The sequence below is a fragment of the Macaca nemestrina genome, unplaced genomic scaffold (assembly GCF_043159975.1).
Source record: "Macaca nemestrina isolate mMacNem1 unplaced genomic scaffold, mMacNem.hap1 Scaffold_75, whole genome shotgun sequence".
Taxonomy (NCBI): Eukaryota; Metazoa; Chordata; class Mammalia; order Primates; family Cercopithecidae; genus Macaca; species Macaca nemestrina.
Window position 1 is genome coordinate 119,160 of NW_027257866.1, and position 26,178 is coordinate 145,337.

The 26,178-nt window shown below is 46.9% G+C and overlaps 1 protein-coding gene across 15 annotated transcripts in view; it reads right to left on the reverse strand.

Annotated features, from left to right (window-relative positions):
- LOC139361625 (disco-interacting protein 2 homolog C-like) overlaps window positions 1-26,178 on the reverse strand; it is a 177,077-nt gene that overhangs the window by 26,634 nt on the left and 124,265 nt on the right. For 7 of the 15 annotated variants that reach the window (XM_071090261.1, XM_071090260.1, XM_071090263.1 and 4 more), the window contains 2 exons: window positions 24,000-24,209; window positions 21,371-21,505 (listed from right to left, as the gene is read on the reverse strand). In XM_071090261.1, the coding sequence (XP_070946362.1) occupies window positions 21,371-21,505; window positions 24,000-24,209 (345 nt within the window). Of the gene's footprint in view, window positions 1-2,608; window positions 11,184-12,525; window positions 17,487-21,370; window positions 21,506-23,999; window positions 24,210-26,178 lie in introns of those variants that run through there. The other 8 variants (XR_011619205.1, XR_011619204.1, XM_071090264.1 and 5 more) reach the window with 8 other exon arrangements.

A 26,178-nucleotide genomic window follows, 5' to 3' on the forward strand; every position in this document is an offset into this window, starting at 1 on the left:
CTGGGCCAGGTCCTGCTTCCTGCCCACGGCCAAAGCAGGTACTTCATTTGGGAGGTGACCCGGGGGATATCTGAGAGGCCTGCCGGTCCCCGAGGGATGAATCCGCTGGCCTTCACATTCTGCTCCGGCCTCCATCGGCTCCTTCCTACCTGCAAACTGCCGGCTTTGACGTTGCCATCATTGGAGATATGTTAGGGACTTGGTATGGGTTGATGCCCATAGGACCAGCAGATCGTGAAAAGGTGGGAACCAGGGCTGGGAGGGTGGTGACCACGGCCAAACTGAGAACGTGGTGGGCTGGAAGGTCCATTTTCTGTCTGAGGTGTTTCTTAAAATAAAAAACAGTGTCTCAGGGACATGAGAGGGGAGGCCACAGACGGGGAGAACGCATCTGTAAAAGACTTATCTGATAAAGGCTGTTATCCAAACCGTGCAAGGAACTCTCAAAACTCAACAAGAAAATGAACAACCTGATTAAAAATGGACGAAAGACCTGGACAGATATCCCAACAAAGAAGATACACAGATGGCAAATCTACACGTGGAAACATGACCCGCGTCTTATGTCATAGGGCGAGGCGTCACTGTGCACCCATCGGCCTGGCCAAAACCTGAACTCCGACACCACCACGTGCTGGTGGGTGTGTGGGCATCAGGACCCTCACTCATCGCTGGGGGAAGTGGGGCAGCTCCTGTGGGAGGCAGCGTGGCGGTTTTCCGTGGAACTTAGCTCTCCGACCACAGGAGCAATCACAGTCCTGGACGTTTACTCGGAGGAGCTGAAAGTTTACTTCCATGCGGAAATGTGCACACAGACGTTGACAGCAGCTTTATAATTGCCAAAACTAGAAAGCAACCAAGATGCCCTTCAGTAGGTGAATGGATAAACTGTGGTATGTCAGATACTGGGATATTATTCAGCACTAAAAAGAACTGGACCCCTAAGCCATGAAAAGACACAGAAGGATCTTAAACGCATGTTGCTAAGTGAGACTCCAATCTGGAAAGGCTGCCTGCTGTCTGAGTCCAACTACAGCACAGTCTGGAAAAGGCAAAGCTGTGGAGACAGTCAAACAATCAGCGGCTGTCAGGGGTTGGGGAGGGGAGAGATGAATGGGAGGAGCATAGGGGGTGTGTAGGGTGGGGCAGCAACTCCAGGTGGGGCTTTCATGGGGGATCCATGCCGTTCCACGTCTGTGAAACCCACAGAGTGAGCAGCAGCAGGCCGAGTCCTCGTGTGAGCTGTGAACTGTGGGTGGTGGTGCCGTGTTGATGCGGGTCTGTCGGTCGTACAGACATGCTGGTCTGGTGAGGGCAGGAGAATGATGGAGGCTGTGCCTGTGCTGGGAAAGGATATGTGAGGACTCTCTGTACTTTCCTCTTGATTTTGCTATGAACGGAAAACTGCTTTTAAAAACGTCTATTGAAAAGGCAAACAAAAGAGTGCTGGCCAGACAACATCAGTGTGAGGGTGTGGCCTGTGTTCTACGTTCAGAATTTCCCTTTTAGAATACACATATCTAAATTTTTCAAAGTTAAACCTTTGCATTAAGTAACTCACTACAAAGTTACAGTATCAGCTTGAGCGCTGCCAGGATGGCCAGGATCCTGTATCCTGACAGGCTTCTCCCCTTACAGGTGCAGTTGACGTCCATGGCCACATCCCAGTAAGCGGCAGGACTGGAATCAGGAGTCAGGCTTTGCGGGACAGAGAGGAAGTGAGACCTTGTAAGCACGTGGCTGAGGGCGGGCAGGGAGGAGCCCGTGGCAGGGAGCCGGCAGGGATGACTTTTTGACCAGTTTTCCTTATCGCTGAGGCCTTCTTAGACTTGGGGAGTTGGGAGTCCCCACTCTCGGGTGCCTCAGAAACCAAAGGCTGCTTGTAATGCTCAAGTTCCAGATGCCTCAGGGGAGGTACCTGGGTTGTTGGGTGCAGTTCCGTTATTTGCTGCTCGGTGGGATTTGCCCGCAGCATTTCTGGTTGTTTTTAAGAGCTGATGTTTGAGCTGCTTAAAATCACATATGGATGTCGATTTATCTATAAAAGTTAAGAATGGAATTTGAGTGCAAAGAGTTGTGAAAATGCTCAAGGTGATGTACTAATGTATACATTACATTTGTGGAAGTATTTGAAAGTGCAGGATTTACATTAAACACTTCTCTTGATTTTTGTAATATCTACCTGTCATTTTCCCATTTGATTAATAGATGTCAGAGGGCTTAAATTTTGAGTGCCTGAATTCACTGAAATTAAAACTTCTTACATCAAATGTAATTGAACTGAATGTAGCAACAGTGCATACTTTTAGAAGTACTGATTTAAAAAAAATATATAAAAACACATATCCATGAACATGCAGATGGGGGCAACATATTAAACCATGGAAGTAGAATTAGTATTGTTTTCTGAGAAGACAAATTTTTAAAAAGTCAAGGGGTTTTATAACTTTCTAGTTTCCAACTTATTTGCCCTAAAGTGGAAGATTGACAGCAGCAGAAGAGGAGATCCTGGGCCAGTGCAGGCTCTGGGAGCAGCGGGGTGAGTGCTGGAAGGAGCTGGCTGGAGGCAGAACCAGGGAGGTGCTCAGGCAGGCCAGGACGGCCTCAGGGCACGCGGCTCAGTGAGTGAGAAAAAGTTCACATTTCTTGGAGAGCCCTTGACTCTGCCCACAGAAAACCCAAACTCCTTCCAACGGGGATGTGCATCTCATGTAAAAGTTGTTACTCCCAGAAAGAAAACCAGTGGAAGTAGAAATTTTACGTATGCAGAAATTACTTCAAATTTGTTTCTAACCTTATCCTTTTCTTCCCCCATCTTAATGTGTGGTGACTTTCTGCAGGTGACGCACACATCTTAGGAGAGCGCTGTATTTCAGTTGCTGTTGGCTCTGATGTGACTTTGTGGTGTCCGATGTTCTGGTTCTGAGGTTCTGCCCAGAACGTGGCTCCTCCCTGCTGAGTGTTGCTTGTTGAAGGCCCGTGTGGAAACTTTTCCTGTAAGCTCGTTGACCGCAGCAGTCTTGGTTCAGAAACCTTTGGACCTCCTGAGACTTCACACAGCCTTCTAACCTTTCTAGTGTGACCTTTTCATTTTACTGTTCCCCATTAACCCAGATGTTTTCCAGAATGTAAGTAATCTGCTGAATGCAGGGTCGGGGGTGCCCTCCGTTGGCTCTGGGGAGAAGCATGGCTGTTTCTCCGGGTGGAGCTTCCCGCCCACCATGGTGTGCTCCAAGCCGCAGCAGGGTTCTTTGGCAGAAATAATCGTCGAAGGCCTGCGTGGTATGGCTGTGGGTATGCGACCTCGCGGCCATACCGGCCCCTCCCCATCAGTGGTACCACAGAGAGGAGCAGGGGGAGGCCTGATGTGCTTCTGAGACTGCGTCGTCCGTGTGTAACTAGACATGCAGAGAAAGTGTTGGAGATGAGCAGGAGACGGTGTCTGTCCCTGATGAGCTTAGCCGTGCCCTTGAGCGGGTCAGGTTTCTGTGCGGCTGATCTGGACTCAGCCTGGCTGTGGCAGTGCAGGTGACTGCTGGGCTTTGGCAAGGCTGCACCCACTGTCCGTCTGAAACGGCCCCCTTCCCAGGCTCGCTGTGCCAGCTGGGCGCCCAGGCCTGATTTCCCGCCAGGACGGAGGCCCTGTGTATGTGTTGGGGAAGGGGGAGGTGGGAGTCCTGCTTTATTGCCGTATCCAATGCCACGTGGGGTCAGCACTCAGGAAACATGTGCTGTGTGGGTCAGCGATTGAGTTCAGAAACCTGGAAAATTCAGCAGTGTAGGCTTTGGCCATGACCTGTCCAGCCCTGCGGCTCTTTGTTTCTGTCTCTGAATTTCCTGCCATAGCATCCTCCTCCTTCCAGGGGCCCCTGTTCCCATAGGGCTGTTGGCAGCTTCACAGGTTCCTCTGCCTCCCCTCCCGGGCCCTGGTGTGGCTGGGGCAGCTAGTAGCTATGCAGATCCCACAGCCAGTAGACGGTTGGTGCCAACGTCTTGGGCCTGGGTTACCTGAGTCAACGACTCCAGTACATGGCTGAGCTTACCCCGAATGTCTGGATCGGAAGGCCTTGGGTTGCAGAAAGGTGGGAGTTCGATATCAAAGGACAGCCTGCAATGCAGAAGGGGAAATGGCTGTGCTGGATGGCCAGCTAGAGGAGTCTGTGCAGAGCCTGGGACCCGGTGCAGACACAGAGCTGACATGGGCAATGCAGTGACACGGCCACCGTGGAAGTGGGCAAAGTTACAGGCTTCAGACCGATATGGAGGGGCTGGTCTAAAACAATCCTCATTTTCCTTTAATCCTAGCAACTGCTGGCTTTTGGGGTGGGGAAGTGAGATCTGTGGTGGCCGCGAGGAGAGACAGGGATTTTAATTAAACCCCTCTTTCTGGGAGAGGGGAGTAGCCTTTTCTTTAGGACGGTGAGCATCGTCATCTCAGGCAGCTCAGGCTGCTGTAACGAAACACCATTGACTGAGTGGCTTATGAACAACAGGAATTTGTTTCTCACAGTTCTAGAGGCTGGAAGGCAGGATCAGGGTGCTATTGGGTGGGTTCTGGTGTGGGCTCCTTCCTGGTTGGCACATACCTTCTCTCTGGCCCTGATACAATGGGAGGGTGAGGGATTTGCTGGACCCCTTTGTGAGGCACAAATCCCATTTAAGGGTCTCCAGCCTGAGGAACTCATCACCTCCCAAAGACCTCCTGACAGCATCACATTGAGGGTGAGGATTTCAACCTGTGTTTTGGGGGGCAGGCAGTTCGTAATCGTCACCCTCTTTGTGTATTTCTGACTCAACATTGAGTCTGCCTTTGGCTCTCCAGGGGACAGAGCCTGTGTGGACACTGAGCAAGGTCAGAGCTGCAAGCATGTGCACATCGGGGGCAAGGGAGCTGCCAGGGGTGTGAGAAGGGGGTTTCAGCGTCAATCGGAGCTGCTTTCCTGGCAAATGTACTCATAAGCTATCCTGGCAACATTTGCTTTTCACGAAGAGTCGATGAGGCAGTGGGGGCAGCAGGCGGTGTTGCCAGAAGCTTGGAACTGATGGGCAGCAGAGAAGGGGCAGAGGCCACGACCTTGGGGTGGTCAGCAGTGCCAGGTGTCTGCCCTCCAGGACTCACGCCTGTGATTGTGCGGAGACTGAGCCGACCGGGGCTTGCCGGCCAGTGTGGCTCTCATGCAGGTGATTATCGGGGTTGGTTTCTATGTAATGTTCCCTCAACCTCATGCCCCCCCCCCCAACAATTTCTGTGCCTAGCAGAAATCATGCTGCATTTCCTTGATGAAGCCTTGAGTTTCCTGTGGAGATGTAGGAATAGCACGATTTGGCTCACGTCAAAATACTTTGCAGTGAAGCTGCACGGAAGAGGTTTCTAGGCTTCCATTTGACGTTTTCAACAATGCCTGAGTGTTACAGGACTGTCTTGCTTGTTAAAAAGCACCAGATGAAAAAGGCTAGTAGTTAATTATGGAGACTTTTTACATTAGCACAGAGACGGTGGCTTGAGGCAAATTCAGTGTAACGTAGGTGTGTTTGTAAGCCGTCAAACGGACCATCTCTCTGCGGGCGACACATGTTTTCCGGTATTGGTTTTGTTCTGTAAAAGGATGACTGGCATGCGGTACAGTCGTTCCAAAATTCACCTGGAAGGTGTCCACATGGTGCTTTGTTTTCTCCTGACATTCTGGGCACCACGAGGAAGTATTCCTGTCTTCAGCACTAGCAGGAGACTTTTCCTGAACACCTGCTCCTCTTTGGCGTTGTGGGTGTGAAGGGGTCAGAGTGACCCTGTCTTCATGGAGCTTTCAGACACCATGGGGATAGTGTGGCACAAGTGTCGGGCTCAGGTGGGACTCAGGTGGGACAGAGGCTTTCCCCAGAAAACAGCTGCCGATTCCAGGACGGCCCTCCTGCATCATGTCTGAATTAAGGCTGTTCTATTACAGCAGGGGTGTCATGTTAACTGGAAGTGCGCTTTTGTTCTGGGCAGTAAGTAAATTAATTGTACATTTGCCAAGGACAGTGAGGTTTGATTTGATGAATCCAGTAGGGAAAAGGAGAAGGGGCGTGGCTGGGTGGGGACGTGTGTGATGGGAGCAGAATGGAGCAGCCATCCAGGCTGTTGGGATGGAGGGGCCGCGCCCGCATTTTCATGGGGTCTGTCGCTGTTTGTGCCACTAGACCTGAACCTCTGTCTCTACAGTAGTAACGCATCATTCACGTCCCAGCAGGCCAAGTCCTCAGGAAAATGGGGCCAAAAAGTAGAAAACCATGACCGTAGAAGGCAACGGCACGTGACTGAGCTTTCTGGGTTGTGCGTCCTTGTGATAAAAACAGTCCTAACTGAGCTGAACACCAGAATGAAAACGAACCTTCCTCCGTGCTGAAGTCGGAAGAGGTGTGCTTGGCTATCCGCAGTGCCTGCCTGTTTGGGCGGTGATTACTGCAGGTCACACGTGCTGTACAGGAGGAGGGCAGTGAACTCTGGAGCCAGGCTGGCCGGGTGCAAGTCCCAGCTCCATAGCCAGCTCTGTGATCTGGGACAATTCACCTATGTCCTCTGCCTCTCGGTTTCCTCCTCTGTAAAAGGGGGGTAATAGTCGCATCTATCTGAAAGGGCTATGTGAGAATTAAACGACCTTGTAAATGTAAGGGGCTGAGAACAGTATCTGCTCTTGGTGAGCAGAAGGATGACCAGGAGGTGACCAGCAAAATACCCCTTTCGAAGCCTCAATACTGTTCTGTAGTGAGCAAAGACATAGCTCCTCTCTGGACGAAGCCATTAATAGTCGATCCTGGCAGGCAGAGTGCAGATTCCTTCAAATCAGAAATTTGAACTCTGGCCAATGACTGCTGTACTGATTAAATCTTAGGATTTGTTGTTAATGGTAAAGTAGTCTACAAAAACAGAAACAGTCTGAAGGAGTTTGAGAGGGTGTGGGCTCAGCTGCAACCTCTCCTCCCAAGGCCGTTGGTCAACATCATCTCTAGCCCTGTGGAAAGACAGAAGCAGTGAAGAAAATGTCGGACAAACATTTGGTGTGTTTGTACACTTCTCCCAGAAATCCTAAATGCTTTGCATGTTTCAGCTAATAATTCATTAAAATGGATTATGCTGACCATTTTATAACCTACTTCACTGCTCTCCTGTCTAAATCCATCCCTTTGTGACACATTTTTTTTACACTTGGCTCATTTTTTCAATTGTGTTTGCTGTCTTACTCCCATGTAAAGGATAAATGTGCATGTTTGTTGATTTGACTGAGACAGCTAATGCTAAATGTCTCTGTTCCTTGAATGTTGACTTGTGATGGTGTCATTTAAGTCTCTTCTCTTACCCCTTGAGTCAGCAAAATATTCCGTGTTACTTTGAGCAAAACTTGCTCATTAGTGTTATGGAGAGTATAAAAGCAAATGGAATAAGTTTCCTGCCTTCAGGAGGATTGAAATCTCAGTCGGTATGACAGCATGGATGGGAGTCGGCTCAGTTTGCAGCTTTTAAAACATGTTGGAATCTTTCCTCTGCCACTTTTGATGGTGAGACCCTGAGCAAATCATTTCCACAAGCATCATGCTCTCCATCTATGACATGGAAGTAAAAATAGCAATCTTGACAGAATTGTGATGACTACAGACGTGTACCTAACCTCTTATTTACTGCCTCCCGATAGAAGATATTGTAACTCATCCCATTTGAGAGCAGGTGGTGATCACCCCATCCTGTGAGATTCAAGTATAAGTATCTGGAATCCCCCATCTGCAGGTGAGGAAGACCCAGCAGCCCTCACAATGTCTTCTGGAAACTGGATTTTGTTTGAAGGGTGAACTGACTCCAAGTTTCTTCTGTTTTCACGTATTGTCCTTCCTACGTGGCTCCTGGGGTTTTTCCCTTCCTCCCAATCTACATTAACCTGATAACAGCCAGCTATGTTTTCTAGAATTCCCCTAAATTGACTCATGCCAAATACTGAATACAGTAGATTGTGAGGGGTTCATTAAATCACGATAGAGCATCCTAAGAAGGAAAGTAGACACCTTTGTTCTTAAAGGGTCTTCAGCTATCCCACCCTGGAGAAGGTTGCTGATTTCCTTTTCTCCTCGGGCAGTCTTGTTACTATGCATCACTTCTTTTCTCTGAGATGGAGTCTCGCTCTGTCACTCAGGCTGGAGTGCAGTGTCATGATCTTGGCTCACTGCAACCTCCATCTCCTGGGTTCAAGTGATTCTCCTGCCTCAGCCTCCCGCGTAGCTGGACTACAGGTATGTGCCACCACACCGAGCTAATTTTTGTATTTTTGGTAGAGACAGGGTTTCACAATATTGGTCAGACTGGTCTTGAACTCTTGACCTCGTGATCCATCCACGTTGGCTTCCCAAAGTGTTGGGATTACAGGCATGAGTCACCGTACCCGGCCTGCATCACTTTTTATGCCTCGTCTTCATCCTTACAGCTTCTCCTTCCTAGTGGCCTCAACTCCCAACCCCGGAGTACGGGTCACAACTGTCCATCTTCATGCACCACAGCTTAATTCCCCTTCTTCTCCTCCCCACCATGCCCTATGGGCTGCTTTTCTACAACCAGAGTGGAGACCCAGGGAGATCTGCTAAACTAAGACAGTGCTCACCCCTGGGAGAAAAATCTACTTCCCAGTTCTCAGTCCTGCTAAACTATTGTTAAGATAAAGAAGGACCATGATAAATCCTATTGGCTAAGAGAAGAAGAGTCTCCATGTTGCCATAGGACAAGAGAGGAGGTGACAGAATCTGCAGCCATTTGGTCGAATATGTGATATGTGAGTCATTCTGAGGAATACGTTAAAATTCTGTAGTCAGATCTTGGAAAATGGTAGTTCCAGCAGAGGGAATAATATAACAAAAAACCCAGGCAGAAAACAAGTGTGTGTGTGTGTGTGTGTGGAGAAGAACAATAATGTGATGTGAATGAAGGGTTCGGTGTCATGAGTGAGAAATGGCTGACCGAAAGTAGGGAGATGCAGAGAGGAAGATACCACGGGAAGACTGAACATCACATTAAGTGATTTAGGTGATTCTGCCTGCAGTGCAAATATTTTGGGCTCTGAAGTGAAGTCATCAAAAGGTTTACGTCTGTAATGGAGGATTGGTCTAGATAGCCTCTCAGATCCCACTCGGCTTTGAGATCCTTGATTCCGGGTCACACCTGCGGGTCTGGAGGGCAGTTCTGCAGGGTCATGAAGGAAGGATTCCAGGAGGCTGGGACACGAAGGGCATTCAGGTGACCACATCAAGAGATCAAGTGGGGTAACAAAAGCCTGAACTAAAAGGAATGCAGTGTAAATATGAAGGAGAAAGAGGAAATGGGAAACTTACTAGAAACGATAAGTAGAGAAAAAGGGGAACGTGTGATTCCAAGGTTTAGAACAGTATTTGTAAGTTACAGTCCCACAACTTCTTGCATAAACAGTATCTAAGAGAGTCATTTTAAGAAGAAGAGCAAACTTCCAAGTTCCACTGAAAGACATCAGCATCTCTGTGGAGTGAATTGGGGAAAGAGAATGAAGAAGTCTGCTCAACTTTTAGACACACAAAATGTGAATTGAATTGCATGAGTGACAACAATGTGAAGATATTTAACAGGAGCTCTTTTTTCTCTTTTTGGCCTACGGTATTTAATCCTTCTATCATTATCGTCCTTTCTCTAATTTGATGTCTTTGAACCTTTATTCAAAAATCTACTACGTATATGTAACATGTTTGTGAGATTATTACTAGACCCTCTAGGAGGTTTCATTAACCCAGTTTTCTCTTATTATACCAATACCACACTATCTTGGTAGTTCAGGTAAGTCCTCCACCGTTTTATTCCAAGTTGTCTTAGCTCTGTTGGGTTCTTTAAATTTCCAGACACATTTTGGAATCCGCTAGTTCATTTCTACTGAAAAATAAAAATAAAAATAAAAATCATGCTGTGATTTTGATTGGAATTGCATTAAACCTCTGATCCACAAGCGCAGAACTGACATCTTAACAATATTGAGCCTGCTGATCCATGGACACAATATATCACTTCATTTATTTAGTTCTTTAATTTATTTCAACATCACTGCCTGCTTTTCAGTGTATAGATCTTACACATCTTTTGTCAGATTTAGTCTGAGGTATTTCATGTTTTGATGTGCTATAATATTGCTTTGTAAATTTCCATTTCCAATTATTTCTTTGCCAGTGTACAAAGAGATATTGCTTATGTGTTTAGCTTGTATCTTGCAAGCTTTCCAAACTCACTTATTAGTAAGTAATTTATTATTATTAGTTTTAGTGGCTTTTTGTGATTTCAGGAGATTTTCCACACAGGTGATCACGTCACCTGCAGATCCAGATAGTTTTAAATCTTTTCTAATAAGGGTGCATTTTATATATTTTAACTTGCCTTATTGCACTGACTAGACTCCAAAAAAATGCTGAAAAGCAGTGAGGAAAAAGTCATCAGGTGGGATGGTAAATACAGCCCCTGTTCTTCCATTTTGACCTGAAGCACCCAGTGTGATCATTTTCTCATTTGATTTTCGTGAGGACTTTTTGTTTCCTTTTTTTCCTTTATTTTTAAAAAATACACTATCTTTTAGGCAGTTTCACCTTCACAGAAAAATTGAGGGAAAGGTGCAGAGAGTCCTTCTATATGCCTTCCCTTCCCCCACGTGCACAGCCTCCCCCACTAAAAACTCTCCTGCCCAGAGGGAGCGTTTGTAACAATTGAAGAACCGACGTTGACATATTGTCACCCAGAGTCCACAGTTTACATGAGGGCTCCGTCTTGGTGCTGGTTCTATGGGTTTGAACAAAGGTGTCATGACATGTATCCACCATGATAGCATCGTACAGAGCAGTTGCACTAAAATCCTAAAAATTTCCATGTTCCACCTCATCATCTCTCCCTCTTCCCAACACCTGGGAACCACGGATAGTTTCACTCCATAGTCTGGCCTTTTTCTGAATGTCCTTTAGTCTTTTCTGATGGGTCTCTTTTGTGTAGCCGTGCATGTTTAAAGTTCCTAAGTGTCTTTTCATGGCTTGACAGCTCACTTCCTTTCAGTGCTGAAGAATATGCCATTGTTTGGATATATCACAGGTTATTTATCCACTCACCTAGTGAAGAACATTTTGGTTTCTTCGTTGCCTCCAAGTTTGAGCAATTATGAATAAAGCTGCAATAAAATTAGCAATTATGATTAAAGCTTCTATAAATGTCCGTGTGCAGGTTTTTCTGTGAACACAAGTTTTCAACTCCTTTGGATAAATACTGAACAGTGCAATAGCTGGATCACATGTTAAGAGGATATCTCGTGCCCATCAATGATACACTGGATACACAAAATGTGGCACGTATATACCACGGAATACTATGCAACCATAAAAAAGAATGGGTTCCTGTCCTTTGCAGGGACATGGATGAAGCTGGAAGCCATCATTCTCAGCAAACTAAACTAAAAGAGGAACAGAAAACCAAACACCACATGCTCTCACTCATAAGTGGGAGTTGAACAATGAGATCACATGGACACGGGGAGGGGAACGACACACACGGGGGCCTGTTGGGGGTTGGAGGCAAGAGGAGGGAGAGCATTAGGACAAATACCTCATGCATGCAGGGCTTAAAACCTAGATGATGGGTTGACAGGGGCAGCAAACCACCATGACACATGTATACCTATGTAATAGACCTGCACATGTATCCAAGAACTTAAAGTAAAATTTAAAAAATAGGGAGTATAGTTTGGTAAGACAATGTGATAATTTTACAAACACAAAACATGTCATACCCACTTCCCCACCTCCCTCAAGTGCTTTCAACAGCATCCTGTTGCTGTTATTAAGAGAATAAAGCATCTACCATCATCTCCCAGCCCCTGCCTGCCTTCCTTCATTCTTGTCTTGTGCCACTTTCTCCCGTGCTTACTTCCTTGCACGTGCCTGTTTCCTGCTGCAAGAGGCATTCTGCAGCACCCCCATCTCTGTTTAGACCGTGGTGTCCCTACACTCCACCGCCCTCAACAATCAACCTCTACTTCTCTCCAGACTGCAAGGGGATCATACCTTCCAGAATGCATCGGTTTTCTACCTCTCATCCCAAGATACGCCAGATTCTTTTACAGCATAAATTTAGAGAACCCCGCTTCCCTTTCTTTGGTGTGCTTTCCTGAATTCTTCATCAGAAACCCATTAGAGTGATTGTCTTATTAGTGCCCATTCTCCCCATCAGGCTGCAGGTTCGTGAGAGCAGGGGCCACGGTCATGTTGGTGAACCACGGTATTCTCAGTGACTATCCATGTGCTTAGAAAGTATTTGCTGAATGAGTAAATGGGTCTGCAGTTCCAACCAAAGCTAGAAGCTTGACTTTGGAAGAATGAAAGTAGATAACGTCTCCAAAGCAGACCCCATAGCATGAGAAAAGAAAGGAAGAACGGAGGCAGAGCTGAAGGATGAATATCGGCACAGGAGTAGGTGAGAGTTCCAGAAATGCTGGGTTTTCACGTGTTTTTACTTACCTCCTATCTGTGTTTCCATCTCTGTGTAGCGTGACTCTCACATCCCTCTCAATTTCTACATTTCTTTACTGACAAGGACAGAGGTAGTGCATTGGACACACTACTAACCAGCATACTCTCTCGGACTTGCAAGGAAATGTAGAGAAAACAATCTAGAAATGGTATCTCAGAAGAAAAAAATATCAAAAATATGAGAATAAATGTGGGAAAAAAATCAATGTTTAAAGACAACTTCTCAACATATTTAGGTATCTCTGGGACCTAAAATTTCATCAGAACTCCCCACACTTCTTTCTTTTTACATTGCTCTGTGTGTGTGTGTGTGTGTGTGTGTGTGTGTGTGTGTGTGTGTGTGTGTGTATTCAACAGAAATCTACCAAAAAAAAAATAATAATAATGCTATTGCTAGAATAATGCTACTACAGGGGAGAAAAATGTAATCTTTTCTTCCACCCATCTTAGCTTCATTGGTTGGGGTTCCTATAACAAAAGACAGATGAACCCCCAAAAAAGCAAGCGGAGGTTTATTAGCATGTATATTTCATATACACATGGGAGATACACAGGGAATGAGGGAATCTCAAAGAGACAGCTCAGACCTTTCTTTTATATAACATCTTCAACAAGGATAATAAATGTTTCTAGAAGTGCCAAGACAAAGTAAAAGGACTTTGGGTCATTGGGGGCAACAAATTGTGGGAAGGCCAATAAATGATAGATTTTTGTGTAAATTCCTCTGGTGCTGTTTCCTGAATAAGGGTCTGAAGTTGTCTACAGAGATTGAGCTGCGTCCTTTCTGGCAGAGAGGGGAGAAAGGGCACTTTTGTCTTTGTATAATATGATTATGTTGTGTGCTTTTCAGAAACTAGAGGGAAGGCCAGAGCGCTTCTTAATTGCTTTCAGCTCAAAATATTTTAGCATGGCGTGTTGTATTCTCTGCACTGTTCCTGCTGCAGATATCTCTAAAGGCATCAGTCGCATCCACAGCACTACTTGTGGGGAAATATTGAGCAGAACTGGAATCAAATGTATAATTCAGCCCCATAGAATCTGAGCCACAGGACAGAGAGAACTGCCCGGGAGTCAAAGCAGACACTGAGCAGCTGACATTCTAAGAGTCTCCTTCCAGTAGATCGGCGCATAAACTCAAGTTCTTTTCACAGATTTGTCTGTGTTTCTTTTTTGGAAAAAAACATAACCCTGTAGCGAAAATGTCTACTTCACAGTGCACCAAAACATCTGGAGCCTTAGCCAGAAGCAGCACAGACCCAGCCAGAAGCAGCACAGACCCAGGCAGCCTGGTGATGTCCGGCGGGGGCAGCCCATAAAATCCATCAGCATGTGGCCCTGCGAGCCGCCACCAGTAACATATGTTTACATGCTAATGAATGTCAGGCTCATTTAGAACAAATTTGCATCCATCAAAGTCAAACAGCGAGCAGAGCAGCACATTTTCCTGTGTGTCAGTGGCCCCTGAGATACCAGGGAGAACTTGAATTGCCTGACCCCTTCAACTTCCAAGCATCCCAGAGGGAAAATGCAGACCCCAGGAAAGGACTGTGCTGGAAACCATTTGTTCTTACAGATGTCCGGAGTAGTCTTGTGACTGACCCAAAGACTCCCCTCTGAGGGTGGGGGAGACCTAGGTTAGGAGAGGGTGAACCGTGCTGCCTTCTAAGACCTTCCTTCTAAGGGAGGTTGGGAGAAACCCAGAGTAGGTGGAGGTGAGCCATGCTGGCAGGACCTTCCTTCTAAGGGAGGGTGGGGAGACCTAGGGTACGTGGAGGTGAGCCATACTGGCAGGACCTTCCTTCTAAGGGAGGGTGGGGGAGACCTAGAGTAGGTAGAGGTGAGCCATGCTGGCAGGAACTTCCCTCTAAGGGAGAGTGGGGGGACCTAGGGTAGCTGGAGGTAAGCCGTGCGGGTAGGATCTTCCTTCTAAGGGAGGACGAAGTGTGCTTTGCTAGACTCTGCGCTTGAGTCTCAGCGTGGCGGACCCAGATGGGAGCAAGTCACTTCTATCCTATGATTCTGGGTGTCCTCATCTGTCATGGAAGGTTTGGTTAGATGAGCTTAAAGTCACTCCAGTTGCAAAGCTGTGTGACTTGTAGATACATGCCAGTGTGAATGACTCACTTCACTTTTACAAGTTGCACAGATAGCCAGGCTTCCCCTTGTATCAGTCAGGAGGTCCCAGAAGACTTTGTCACAGGCAAAGAGGTGATTAAAAGGAGTCACTGACGGGATTCTTTGGAGATCGGTGGGCAGGGCCCAAGGGAAGTGAGAATAGCACTCCCCAGATTATGGGCAAGGGATGCCTGGGGAGGGGCTGCTAACGTGGACAGGCATGAGTAAGAGAGGACTGAGGACAGCTCCTCTCCCTCCTCCACCTTCTACCTGCTGCCAGCAATGAATCCAACCAGCAGCCCTAGGCCAGGCCAGGCTCCCAGAGTCAGAGCCAGGAAGAAGCCAGGCACATGGAGAAGCCACTGGTCCCCACCAACACCAAGGGTGCAGTAAGAATTTTGATGGAAACATTTAAAAACTCATTCAACAACTTCCTATCTCCCCAACCAGCCTCTACATATGATTCCACCTTTTCCGACTCCTGAGCCATCCTCAGGGGTGTCACAGGGGTGGGGCTGCCTGCTCTGCCCAGGGCCTGGGACCCTCCAACCTTCGGAGGTCTGGAGTCCCCTCTCCCCTCCCTGGCAGCAACTGTCTTCTCTGCTGTCAAATTATCACTTCCATCCTCCCACAACACATGAGAATTTAAGACGGGATTTTGGTGGGGACACAGCTAAACCATATCAAAGGGGGGACCTGGGGCTTCCTCATGGGGCTCTGGCATGAGCTTGGGTGACACAGGTTATAAGACCCCATCTGCTTCAGGTTTAATTGCATACCCCAATATTCCCAGGTTGTAGTCCTAACCAAGGACCTCAGAATGTGTCTGTATGTGGAGATAGGCCTTTTAAAGAGGTGATTAAGGTAACGAAGTCATTAGAACTGATGCCCTTGTAAGAAGAGATCAGGACACAGACATCTATTGAGGGACAACCGCACGAGGACACAAGAGAAGATGCCATCTGACAGTCAAGGAGAGATGCCTTAGGAGGAGCCAGTCCTGAACCCACCTTGACCTTGGACCTCCAGACTCCAGGACTATGAGAAATACATCTCTGTCTTTTCACAAAACTGCCTGTGGCAGCCCAACCAGAGCCATGCGCCATCTTTGGTTCTCAGAAATTCCACTGGTTTTTATACTCCTGGATTTTAGGAGGCCCCTGGATGACCAGCATGTGGCTAAAGTTAGAGAAGGAGTTACTTGTGTAAGAGAGCCCCACACATCTCTGAGCGGACACCGTACAGCCCATGAGATATTGGGTGTAGTACCATCCTCTCTTCCCTAGGATATTAAGAACAATATCACAGGAGGGGTGTACAGCCACAGCCCCTGCGTCACTGGGAGCAATAGCATCTTCTCCCCCTCTCAATATAAGGAACAATATCCCAGGGTGGGTGTACATCCCCTGTGATATTGGGTGTAACGTCATCGTCTCCCAATGCGGATATTAAGCATAGTGTCACAGGGGGGTGTATACCTTCTCCGCTATCGGGAATAATATCCTCTCCCCTCAGGACTGTATGCAAAATATCGAAGGGGTTTTACAACTCTTGCGATATGGGCAGTAATATCATCCTCTCCCCACCTAGATGTTAGGAACTCTATCACAGGCGGCCGTACATTTCTTGCGATATTGGGAGTCATATCCTCTCCCATCATGGATATTAAGAACAATATTACAATGGAGGTGTACCACCCACTGCCATATTGAGAGTAATATGCTCTCCCCTTCGGGATATTAGGAACAATATCGCAGGAGGTGTGTACAACCTCTGCGATATTGGGAGTAATATCATCCTCTCCCCCTGAATATAAGAAACAATATCACAGGAGGATGTACACCCCCTGTGATATTGGGAGTCATATCATTTTCTCTCCCTCTGGATATTTGGAACAATATCACAGTGGGTGTGTACACCCTCTGCGATTTTGCCACTAGTATCATCGTCTCCCTCCCAGGATATAGGGAACCATATCACAAGGAGGTGTACACCCCCTGCGATACTGGGAGTGATATCGTCCTCTCCCTCCCTGGATACTAGGAACAATATCACTAGGGAGTGTACACCTCCTGCAATATGGAGACTAATATCATCCTCTCGCCCCCTGGATATTAGGAACCATATCATAGGGGTGGTGTACACCCCCTGTAAAATCAGAAGAAATATCATCCTCTCCACCTTTGGATGTTAGGGACAATATCACGGGGGAGGTCTACGCCCCCTTCGATATTGGGAGTTGTATCATCCTCTCCCACCCAGGATATAAGGAACAAGACGACCGAAGGGAGGTACACCCACTGCCATAGTTTCAATAATGTCATCCTCTACCCCCTGGCTGTTAGGAATAACATCATAGTGGGGTGTACACTTTCTTCGATATTGGGAGTGATATCATCCCCTCCCCGCTGGATATCAGGAACAAGTCTATTAATTATTAATATTAATAAATATAAGAAAAATTAAGAGTAATCATCGACATTAATAATCACAATAAAGATAGTAAAATAGTTAAAAATGTTAACGATTAGCATTAATAATCAGTAGTAATATCACTACTAATAAAATAATGATATCAGCAATTGTTACTTAAATCAATATTAAGTGATGCTGGTAATAAAATAACAATATTAGCAATTATTTTAAGCATGCATAATCATATATTTAAAATAATTATCCATAACAGTATCCTATTAATAGTATCATTGATAATTGTTAATATCGATCATGGATGTTTAATAATTAATCATATTACTCCTAATACCGCAGGGGGTGTACACCTACCTGTGATGTTGTTCTTAATATCCAGGGACAGAGAGCATGGGATGTTGTTCCTAATTATCAAGGAGGGGAGAGTGCAATATTACTCCCAATATGACAGGGTGTGTACATCCCCCCCAAGGCACTGTTCTTGCCATTCAAAACAAGAGAGGATGACATGACTCCAGATATCGAAGAAAGTGCAAACCCACGTGTGATATTCTTTCTAATATCCAGAAAGGAAGAAGAGGATAGTAATCCTCATATGGCAGGAGGGGTACACTCACTCTGATATTTTTCCAAATATGCCGGGGGAAAAGAGAATAATTGCATTCCCAATATCGCACCAAGGGTTGTACACCCCGTGTGAGATGGTCCTTCATAATGTTTCAAGGCGGGAGGGATGATATTATGACATATATGGCAGAAAGTGTACACTCCCCAGGGATATTGTTCCCATGATCCTGGAGGGAAGGGGATGATATTACTTTAAATATTACAGAAGGTGTACATGCCCCCAGTGATATTGTTTCTAATTTCCACGTGGGAGAGGAAGATATGACACCCAATAATGCAGGGAGTACAAACAGTCCTGGGATATTCTTCTTAACATTCAGGGAGGAAGAGGATATTACTCCCAATACAGACGGGTGTACACCCTCTGACGGTGTACACACTGAGGGTATACACCCATCTGTGAAAGAGTTCATAATTTCCAGAGAGGGAGATGATATTACTCACAATATCATAAACAGGCTGTGAGTCCACCATGGCCCCTAATAGCCAGCGGGAGGAGAAGGGGTGGCTATTAGTCCCCACCTTGTGGGGGTGCCTCACCCCCCTGCGAGGTGACTCCTAATAGCCAGAGGGGGAGAGGGGGTGGCGATTAGTCCCCACCTCGCGAGGGGTGCCTCACCGCCCTGCGATGTGGCTCTTAATATTCGGGGGGGAGAGGGGGTGGCTATTAGTCCTCACATCGTGGGGGAGGTCCTAAAATAAAATATATGTTAACTATTTAAAGGTGTGAATTTTATTACATATAGAAAAATGTGCGTTTAGCGTACAAATGTGCACATTTATGTCAAATACATGAAAACACATAATCCAGGTGTTTCGGTTCATACCACTGTAGAGACTTTTCGGTTTCTTTTCATACAACTGCCCAACTGGGGCCCAGAGCCAACACCCACCAGCTGTGTCACTGCGTCTGTTGTTTTACTGTCACACACCGGCCCTACCCCACAAAAAAAAAAAAAAAAAAAGCCATGGCATTTAATAAAAAATTAATTTTACAACGTTATTAGAGATGACTTGTAGTCCTCTTTGAAGAGACTGCAGCATGTGAAGGATTTCAAATACAACTGTGTTCTGGGTCTCCTGATCTAAGGACCTATCCGCACTGGTGGCTTTAGCAGTGCTTCATGCAAACTTCCAGAAGGCATGTGTGTCATGTCTAAGAGCAAACTAGAGTTCACGCCTCAGCACTGTGTGCCTCTTCTTTCTTCCGTCCCACGGGCACCGTCTTCTCCCAGGGAGCTGGTGCTGTGCTCTGAGGCTCTGTCCCACCAGTCCCTGCCAAGTCCCTGGGGCCACTGTGGAGAACCAGCCTCCGTCTGTCAAAGTGTGTTGTGCAGAAAACAACTCATCCAAATCTGTTTAAAAACCACACATTTGCGACGCCTATAGGCCTCAGAAGGTGGAGGCAGACAGGTAAAGGCAGCTGCCATGGGGGCTGAAGTTCAAGCCGGTCTGTCCGGCGACTGATGGGCACTGTCTGCAGTGAGCCACTGCACATTTAGCGAGGCTGTCTGGCCCCTCACCTCTGCCAAGCCTCCACCCGTCGAGTCTGGCCTGGATTCTCACACGCCTGCACAGCCTTCATCTGGTTCATAACTCAGCTCACAAAGGGCCCCATACAAAGGCCCCCGTACCGCGGCAAGGACGGCGGTGGTCACACCTGTGGTCATTTATCCTCTCTGCATCTAGCTCCTCTTCCTGAGGCAACAGCACCTCTGAAGTCACAGCCTGGCCTCCCAACTCTTCCCCGTCCCGGGCTTCTTGGCATGTTGCTCTGCTGCACACACCTCAGCAAATACTGCTGATTAGCCAGAATCACCCAGAAATCTCTTAACCTTGATTCTGACTGCTTTTATAATTTGTAATATTTGTACTTCTGGTGTGATTTGAGGAACAACAAATTTTAAAATTAGAGAAGATGTGGTTTTTATTCTCTCCTTTCTACTTGCAACCTTGAAAATTCAAGTAGCAGCAAGGGTTTGTTGAGAGTAACTTCCACCAAATAGAACCTATTACAAATGTACTACAGAGTGTCAAATAACCACATAGATGTAAAATAGAGATGCAGACACAGATATAAAATCCAATGGTTAAACCAAACTGAGAAATGCTTGCCAGTTTGATAGGACTTCTGAAACTTGACAAAAATGTTGGCTAAGGGATACAAGATGTTATGAGATGAGTGAGATGCTTGGCCTAGAACCACAGGCTCTCTCCTCTTTACAGCAGAAAATCCATAAGGAAGTCAAATCTGAAAGAACCAGGTACCATTGAACGGCATCATCAGTCGTCCTTCCCATCCCTCGGCCAGCTGAGGTGAGTGCAGACAGTCGTTCACCAACATCCATCATCCATCCTCCAGGCCATGGCTACACTTTACTCCCAGGCTCCCTGTCATTATGTAGATTAGGTAAATCCTAGCCACTCTCACCTTAAGCCTACCCCTGCCAGCGTGGCAATCACCCAGTCCCAACCACAGCAAGGACAGCCGTGTCCGTGGGAACACAGAGCAGCGGTCTGAAAGGAACCTGGATCTCTGAATACCTCATGGAGCAGTCACCAGCCTGGAACATCCTCCCTGACGGCTTTGCAAGACAGAAAAACTCCTTGGTTCCTCAAGCTACAATACTGCAGAGTCTCAGGTCACAGCATCCTTATCTACCCTCGTCAGGAACCGTTCAATGCTCATCAAGACATGAGAACAAAACTGCAGTGGCACAGTCACACTCGACGCAGACCACCTGCTGCTCACATTCATCGTATTAACACCAAAAAGCCACCGTGGTGGATATCCTGGATGTGGACACTCGGCGGCTTTTTGCTGGAGATGCGCTTTGTGCATTTATCGCACGACCATCTTGGCATCAGGAGCTGCAGCGCAGATGGCAGCTGTGCATGTCACAGGGAGTCTTATTCGCTGGAATCTCAGCCAGCTCCCAGCATCAGCTCCCACAGGGTCCTCTCCTCCGGGAGCACGTGCTTGGACGCCACAGTGTCCTGTGGATCCACAAAACCGCGCTGTCCTCCCTGGCCACTGTGCCTGTCCACTGTGCCTGTTGCGGCTCCGATAGTCCTCCGTGTCTACCTGTTGGGGCTCGGATAGGCCGCCTTGTCCGCCTGCGAGTCCCGTGCACTACAAGATTACGCCATTCCAAGGCTGCTCGATGAGGCTTCACACGGGGGCATTGTATTTCATTCACTGCTAGGTTCTACACTGACTTTTATGACCCCGGGGAAGGACTAAGACTTAAATAGAACAGCGGCTAGGTGATACAAACCGCCGCTGTAATCAGAACATACCAAGACCAGGCCACAGGAAGGAAGAAGCAGCCCTGGGCCGCAGCCTGTTACCAAGTCGCTGACATCTCTGTCCAACATGGATAAAAAGACCCTCTTTCCTCCGAAGTCTAAAGCAACATATCGGCCCATCTAACAGTAATTCTGTTGTACATTTAACTTCATCTTGCCCTTCTAAGTGACTGTTCACGGTCTTAACACCTGAACAAGAATTTCTCAGTTGCTGAACCACTGTTCGTTATTCAGCAGATAAAATGGCAGCAGATTGCACCCCAGGAAGAAACACACCCAGTCACGGGCACAGAACGGGACATCAGCACAAACCGTTTCCCAGAAAAAAACGCATCTCTGCTTTGGGACATACCATCCCCGGTCTCCATGAGCTCGGCGTTGCAGTACTTGGGCGCTGTCCGGGACCCCGTGGAACCCTGTGGTCGCTCCATCTGTATGGAGTGCTCTGAGGTGTACGTGGTTACGTCAGGAGGTGCAGAATGATTATCTGTAAAGAAGCACATCGTGAGTGTTTCTGGTGGTTGTGGCGTTTGCTCTGCAGGTTGAGCAAGCCATAGCTCAGGAAGAGACGGGAGCGCAGACGCTCACCCTGGGGGTGCCGTGAGAAGCCAAAGCCGATCTCAGCCACGTCTGCCACAAACATCTGGCACAAAGGGGGACCCCAGCATAACTCATGTTGCCGAAAATGGAGTAGAGTTCGGTGAAACCTCAATTTCCTAACAGGAGCCACGTCAGCGGCATTTTAACTAGAATAACGTTAGACCGGCAATGGCAGGGCGCCAGGAAGCGTGTGTGTGTTCATGGAAGGGTCCCGTTTCCTGTCGGCCACCGTCCACACAGCCCAGGGCTTTACTCGCGCTTTGGAGCCCAGGGCCTGGAAATGGAAACCCAGCTCTGAAAACTTCTGGGGATTTGGGGATGTCCCTAAAGCTCTCCGTGCCTCAGTTTCTTCATCAAATGGGAACAGTAATGGCTATGACCATGTAGGATCGGGGCGGGGGGGGTTGGCCAGTGTGACTATGTTGTGCCTGGACTCCTTAGAACACTCACGCACACATGATCACAGATGCTAAGTTCTCATTCACAGGCTTCTGATTATCTCAGAAGGTCAAATGCACATCTGACTTTTTACTTCTCTTCTTTTGCCACACAAAATATTTCTGCTCTTCAAGTTTCATTATTTTGTCACAGCTTTTCCAAAAAACTCTCAAACTTATAGAAAATTTCCAGATAGTCTAGGAGGATTATCTTTGTGCCCAATTAGAAATTACCGGAACGCGATCAGCCGAGAGTTACATTTGGGTCACACTGAGCCCTGACGTACATGAGTTAGGAGCCCCTCATAGTTTGGATAAATTAATTCTTTGTACTAAAACTTCCTCCAGTATTGAAAGGGTAAACCCACAAAGGGAGGCCCAAGTGCAGTGATCCATTTATTCAAAAATATGTGTTTTCCTTGGTAAGATTCTGTGCATTTTCTTAAAATTGAATAAAATCCGAGGATACAAATGCTTCCACCAAGTGGCAGAGGCGGTGTCTGGCCTCCCCGTTCACGTCTGGCAGAGCCTTGGCCACTATCCTGCAATCCAATATACACATGGAATTTTATTATGGAAAAATACGTAGCAGTCACACATTTCTGTTCAATGTTTAGCCTGCTGTGATTTCAGGTAGGGTTATTAATTCACATAAACGAGTGTACATGTTCCTGAAACTGTGTCAAACTGAAGTTTAACACTGCTTTGCATTTGAGTACTACTTTGCAAACTTTTAAAGAGTATTTCTGTTTTCTCCTTTATACTCACAACAGTTGAGAGAGAAAAATTATTGTTTTCAATTTTTTTTCCCTCACTCAAGCCTAAAGCAGGAGAAGGGACTTCAAGATCCCAGCAGCAGTTATTGGGAAAAGTGAGACAGACCCAGCTCTCCTGACAGCAAACTCCTGTTCCAGACAGAAAACAGTTGACGCTTTCAGTGTCAGTGAGCACCGAAGGGGCTGGGACCCAAGTCAATCCCAAACACCTCTGGGTGTGAAGGAGTCAGTGATCTAGAAGTGAACATTCTGGGGTTCTGGGGTGTCTGTCGGCTATCTGATCACACATGACGTCCACCTGCTTCCCACTGAGGGTTTTGCAGAGATCAGGCTTTCCTGTGGTAGCTGGTGCCGGGAGGGTCTGAGCCTGCGGCTCGTGCTCCGTCATCGGCGAAGTGGTACACAGTCATCTCCGGTTACTGCTTTAATAGAGACACACACCAAAACCTATTCAACCCAAGTCCCATACTTGATGGAAAACATTTTCTCCTGAACCATTCAAAGGCAGAGCGACGCGAGGCTCATCGTGGCTCCCCCACGTGTCGACTCTAGCTCTAGTAATTCTCACTTCACTCCTTTTCCACGGCATCTTCAAACGTTGTAGGGCAGTGATCCTAACTTTGCTCTTTTTCTAATACAGAGGATCTCCCTTGTCATAGAACCTACACAAGACAGTGCGCCACGCCCAAGAAATCTGAACACCTGTGGCAGACAGCAGCGTAAAGCGGCCGTGCTTAAAGCCCTCGTTTCCTTAAATGACTCCCGTGGTCAGGAGGAGCACACTTTAAAACCCTGTCCTGTTGACTGGGACTGTTAAGGTTTCACGCAGGAGCATAAGTGAGAAGAAAAGATAGAAGCGGATATGGCTGCAGGATTCCCCAGGAACACGAAAGGACTTATAAAACAGAAGGCCCCTGGAATTCGGATATGGCTGCGGGATTCCCCAGTAACAAGGCCCCTGGAATTCCAGCTGTGGGAGGAACCTGGGCATGAGAAAAGCAGTACAGCAGCTTCCAGAAACAATCCAACCAAAGCACCCCAGGGGCCAGAGGGGCTCTGCGCTCTTTCCACTAAGGGATTCCACAGCCAAGATACAAACAGAGGAAAACGTGCACACACAAAGGGGTTTAGACAACAGGCACAGAAAGACACTGTGAAGCGTGCTCACCCATGGGGGTCTGGGCCATGACATCCGCTAGCCTGTGGGCAGCTCTGCTGCCCCCGCTCTGCGTGGAGGACGAGGAGGTGGTGGACGTGGTGGAGCCGTGGATGGCCTGACTGATCCAGTGCTCCACTTTGATGCTGCCCTGGCTGGAGGTCGGGGCGCCCTGGGAGTCCACCTGCACTGAGCCTTCATCTTCTGAGCCATAAGAGGTATCTGTGTAAGAAGAAAGGCAATTTGCTATATGCTGTAGCAAAAACAGGCACTACAATCTCAGTCCCTCCAACACAGATTTACTTCACGCAAGTCTGAACAGTTGTTTAATGACTTTTTGCCGTAGACACTCTTGAGAATTTAAACCACTTTTCAGATAATGAACCATTTATTTTAGCATAATGAATTTTGCTTCCAAAGCACCTTATACAAACATGCTATAAGATGTTTGATACTGTCATCTCAAAGATGCACTGACACATTTCCTCTACACAGCAGTTTGGGAAGAAACCAAGTGTTTTCTTGTGTCAGTCAGAAAGTGAGAGGGCAAGGGGAGGCGGAGGGCCTGTGCAGCTCTCAGGAGTCTCAGTGTGACTATGTTTAGCCCCGGTTAGTCCTGAGATGCTCTTCTGGGCTCTGATTTATTTCTACGTTGGTGTGTGTGTTAGATACCCTTGCAGGTGATTTTTGCATCTGTGTGTTAGTTACCCATAGAGCTGATTTATTTCTACATCGGTGTGTTAGATACCCATGCAGGTGATTTCTGCGTCTGTGTGTTAGTTACCCATACAACTGATTTCTTTCTATGTCAGTGTGTTAGATACCCATGCAGCTGATTTATTTCTACATCGGTGTGTTCGATACCCATGCAGCTCTCTAAGGATCAAGACGCTGATGATGGTAACAGGAGGGAAAGCAGAATGTGCCTCACATAGAGCGGCCCCTCCACCTCCCCGTTTTCCTCTGGGGCACACAACAAACCCTCATGTTACATTTTGCACTCAAATCTATTCACCTTTACACTATTCGTTTCTTATACATTGTCATTATTGATTTTTCTATCTGTACAAATTGGATATCTTGGATTATGAGAAAATACATCCCTTTTTTCACTATAATTCGCGAGAACATTTTTCATTTAATAACTTTTCATGCAGCACCAAGGTTTTTGGGAATAAATTGCTGCTGTATTTGTTAAACTTCAACGTAAGAATGACACTCAGAATCCTACCTACAAGTGAGTGATGGGAGGCGCTGGCTCAGGTGAGCAGCTCCAGATCATTGGGTGAGAGAAGGAGTCACAGCAAATAATCTTAAGACACTGGTTTGCTTCTTAAAAGACAGTAAGGGCAAACAATATTCACACTTATTACCACTGTCACATGACTTACGCTGTTTGGGAATTTTTTAAAAAGTTTACTTGTTAGACAAGCAATAATATTAGGAGCCTGAAAATTCTCTATCATCTTGCTTTTTTTTCTTTTGAGACAGAGTCTTGCTCTGTTGCCCAGGGTGGGGTGCAGTGGTGTGATCTCTGCTCACAGTAACCTGTCACTCCCCGGCTCAAGTGATTCTCTTGCCTCAGCCTCCCAAGTAGCTGAGATTATAGGCAAGTGCCACCATGCCTGGCTCATTCTTATATTTTTAGCAGAAACGGGGTTTCACCATATTGGCCAGGCTGTTCTCGATCTCCTGACCTCGTGACCTCATGATCTGCCTGCCTTGGCCTCCCAAAGTGCTGGGATTACAGGCATGAGCCACTGCGCCTGGCCGACCCTGCCTTTTAAGAAAACTTACACAATTTATATAAAAGTAAAAGTAAAACTGACACAGCCTTGAGACTTTTGAGAAAGGTACACAACCAGGTGTCCATTTGGAGCACAACCATCTCCCCAGAACGTCTTCTCAAAACCCTTTCCAATCTTTCATTCCTCACTCCCACCTACCTTTTCCAAGAAACCTGCAGAATAATGTGATATAGACACTCGACAGAATAGCAGCAAACCAAGCAAGCAGCATATGAAATGGATGATACAGCATGACCAGTGGTGACTAGAATTACACACCATGGGGACAGGAAGTCAGGTTGATTTAACATTCAAAACTGAATTAATGTCATACGCGGTAAAGAATTACGGAGTAGAACCGCGTGTTAACCTTAGGAGACATAGAAAAGTACTGACAAATTCAA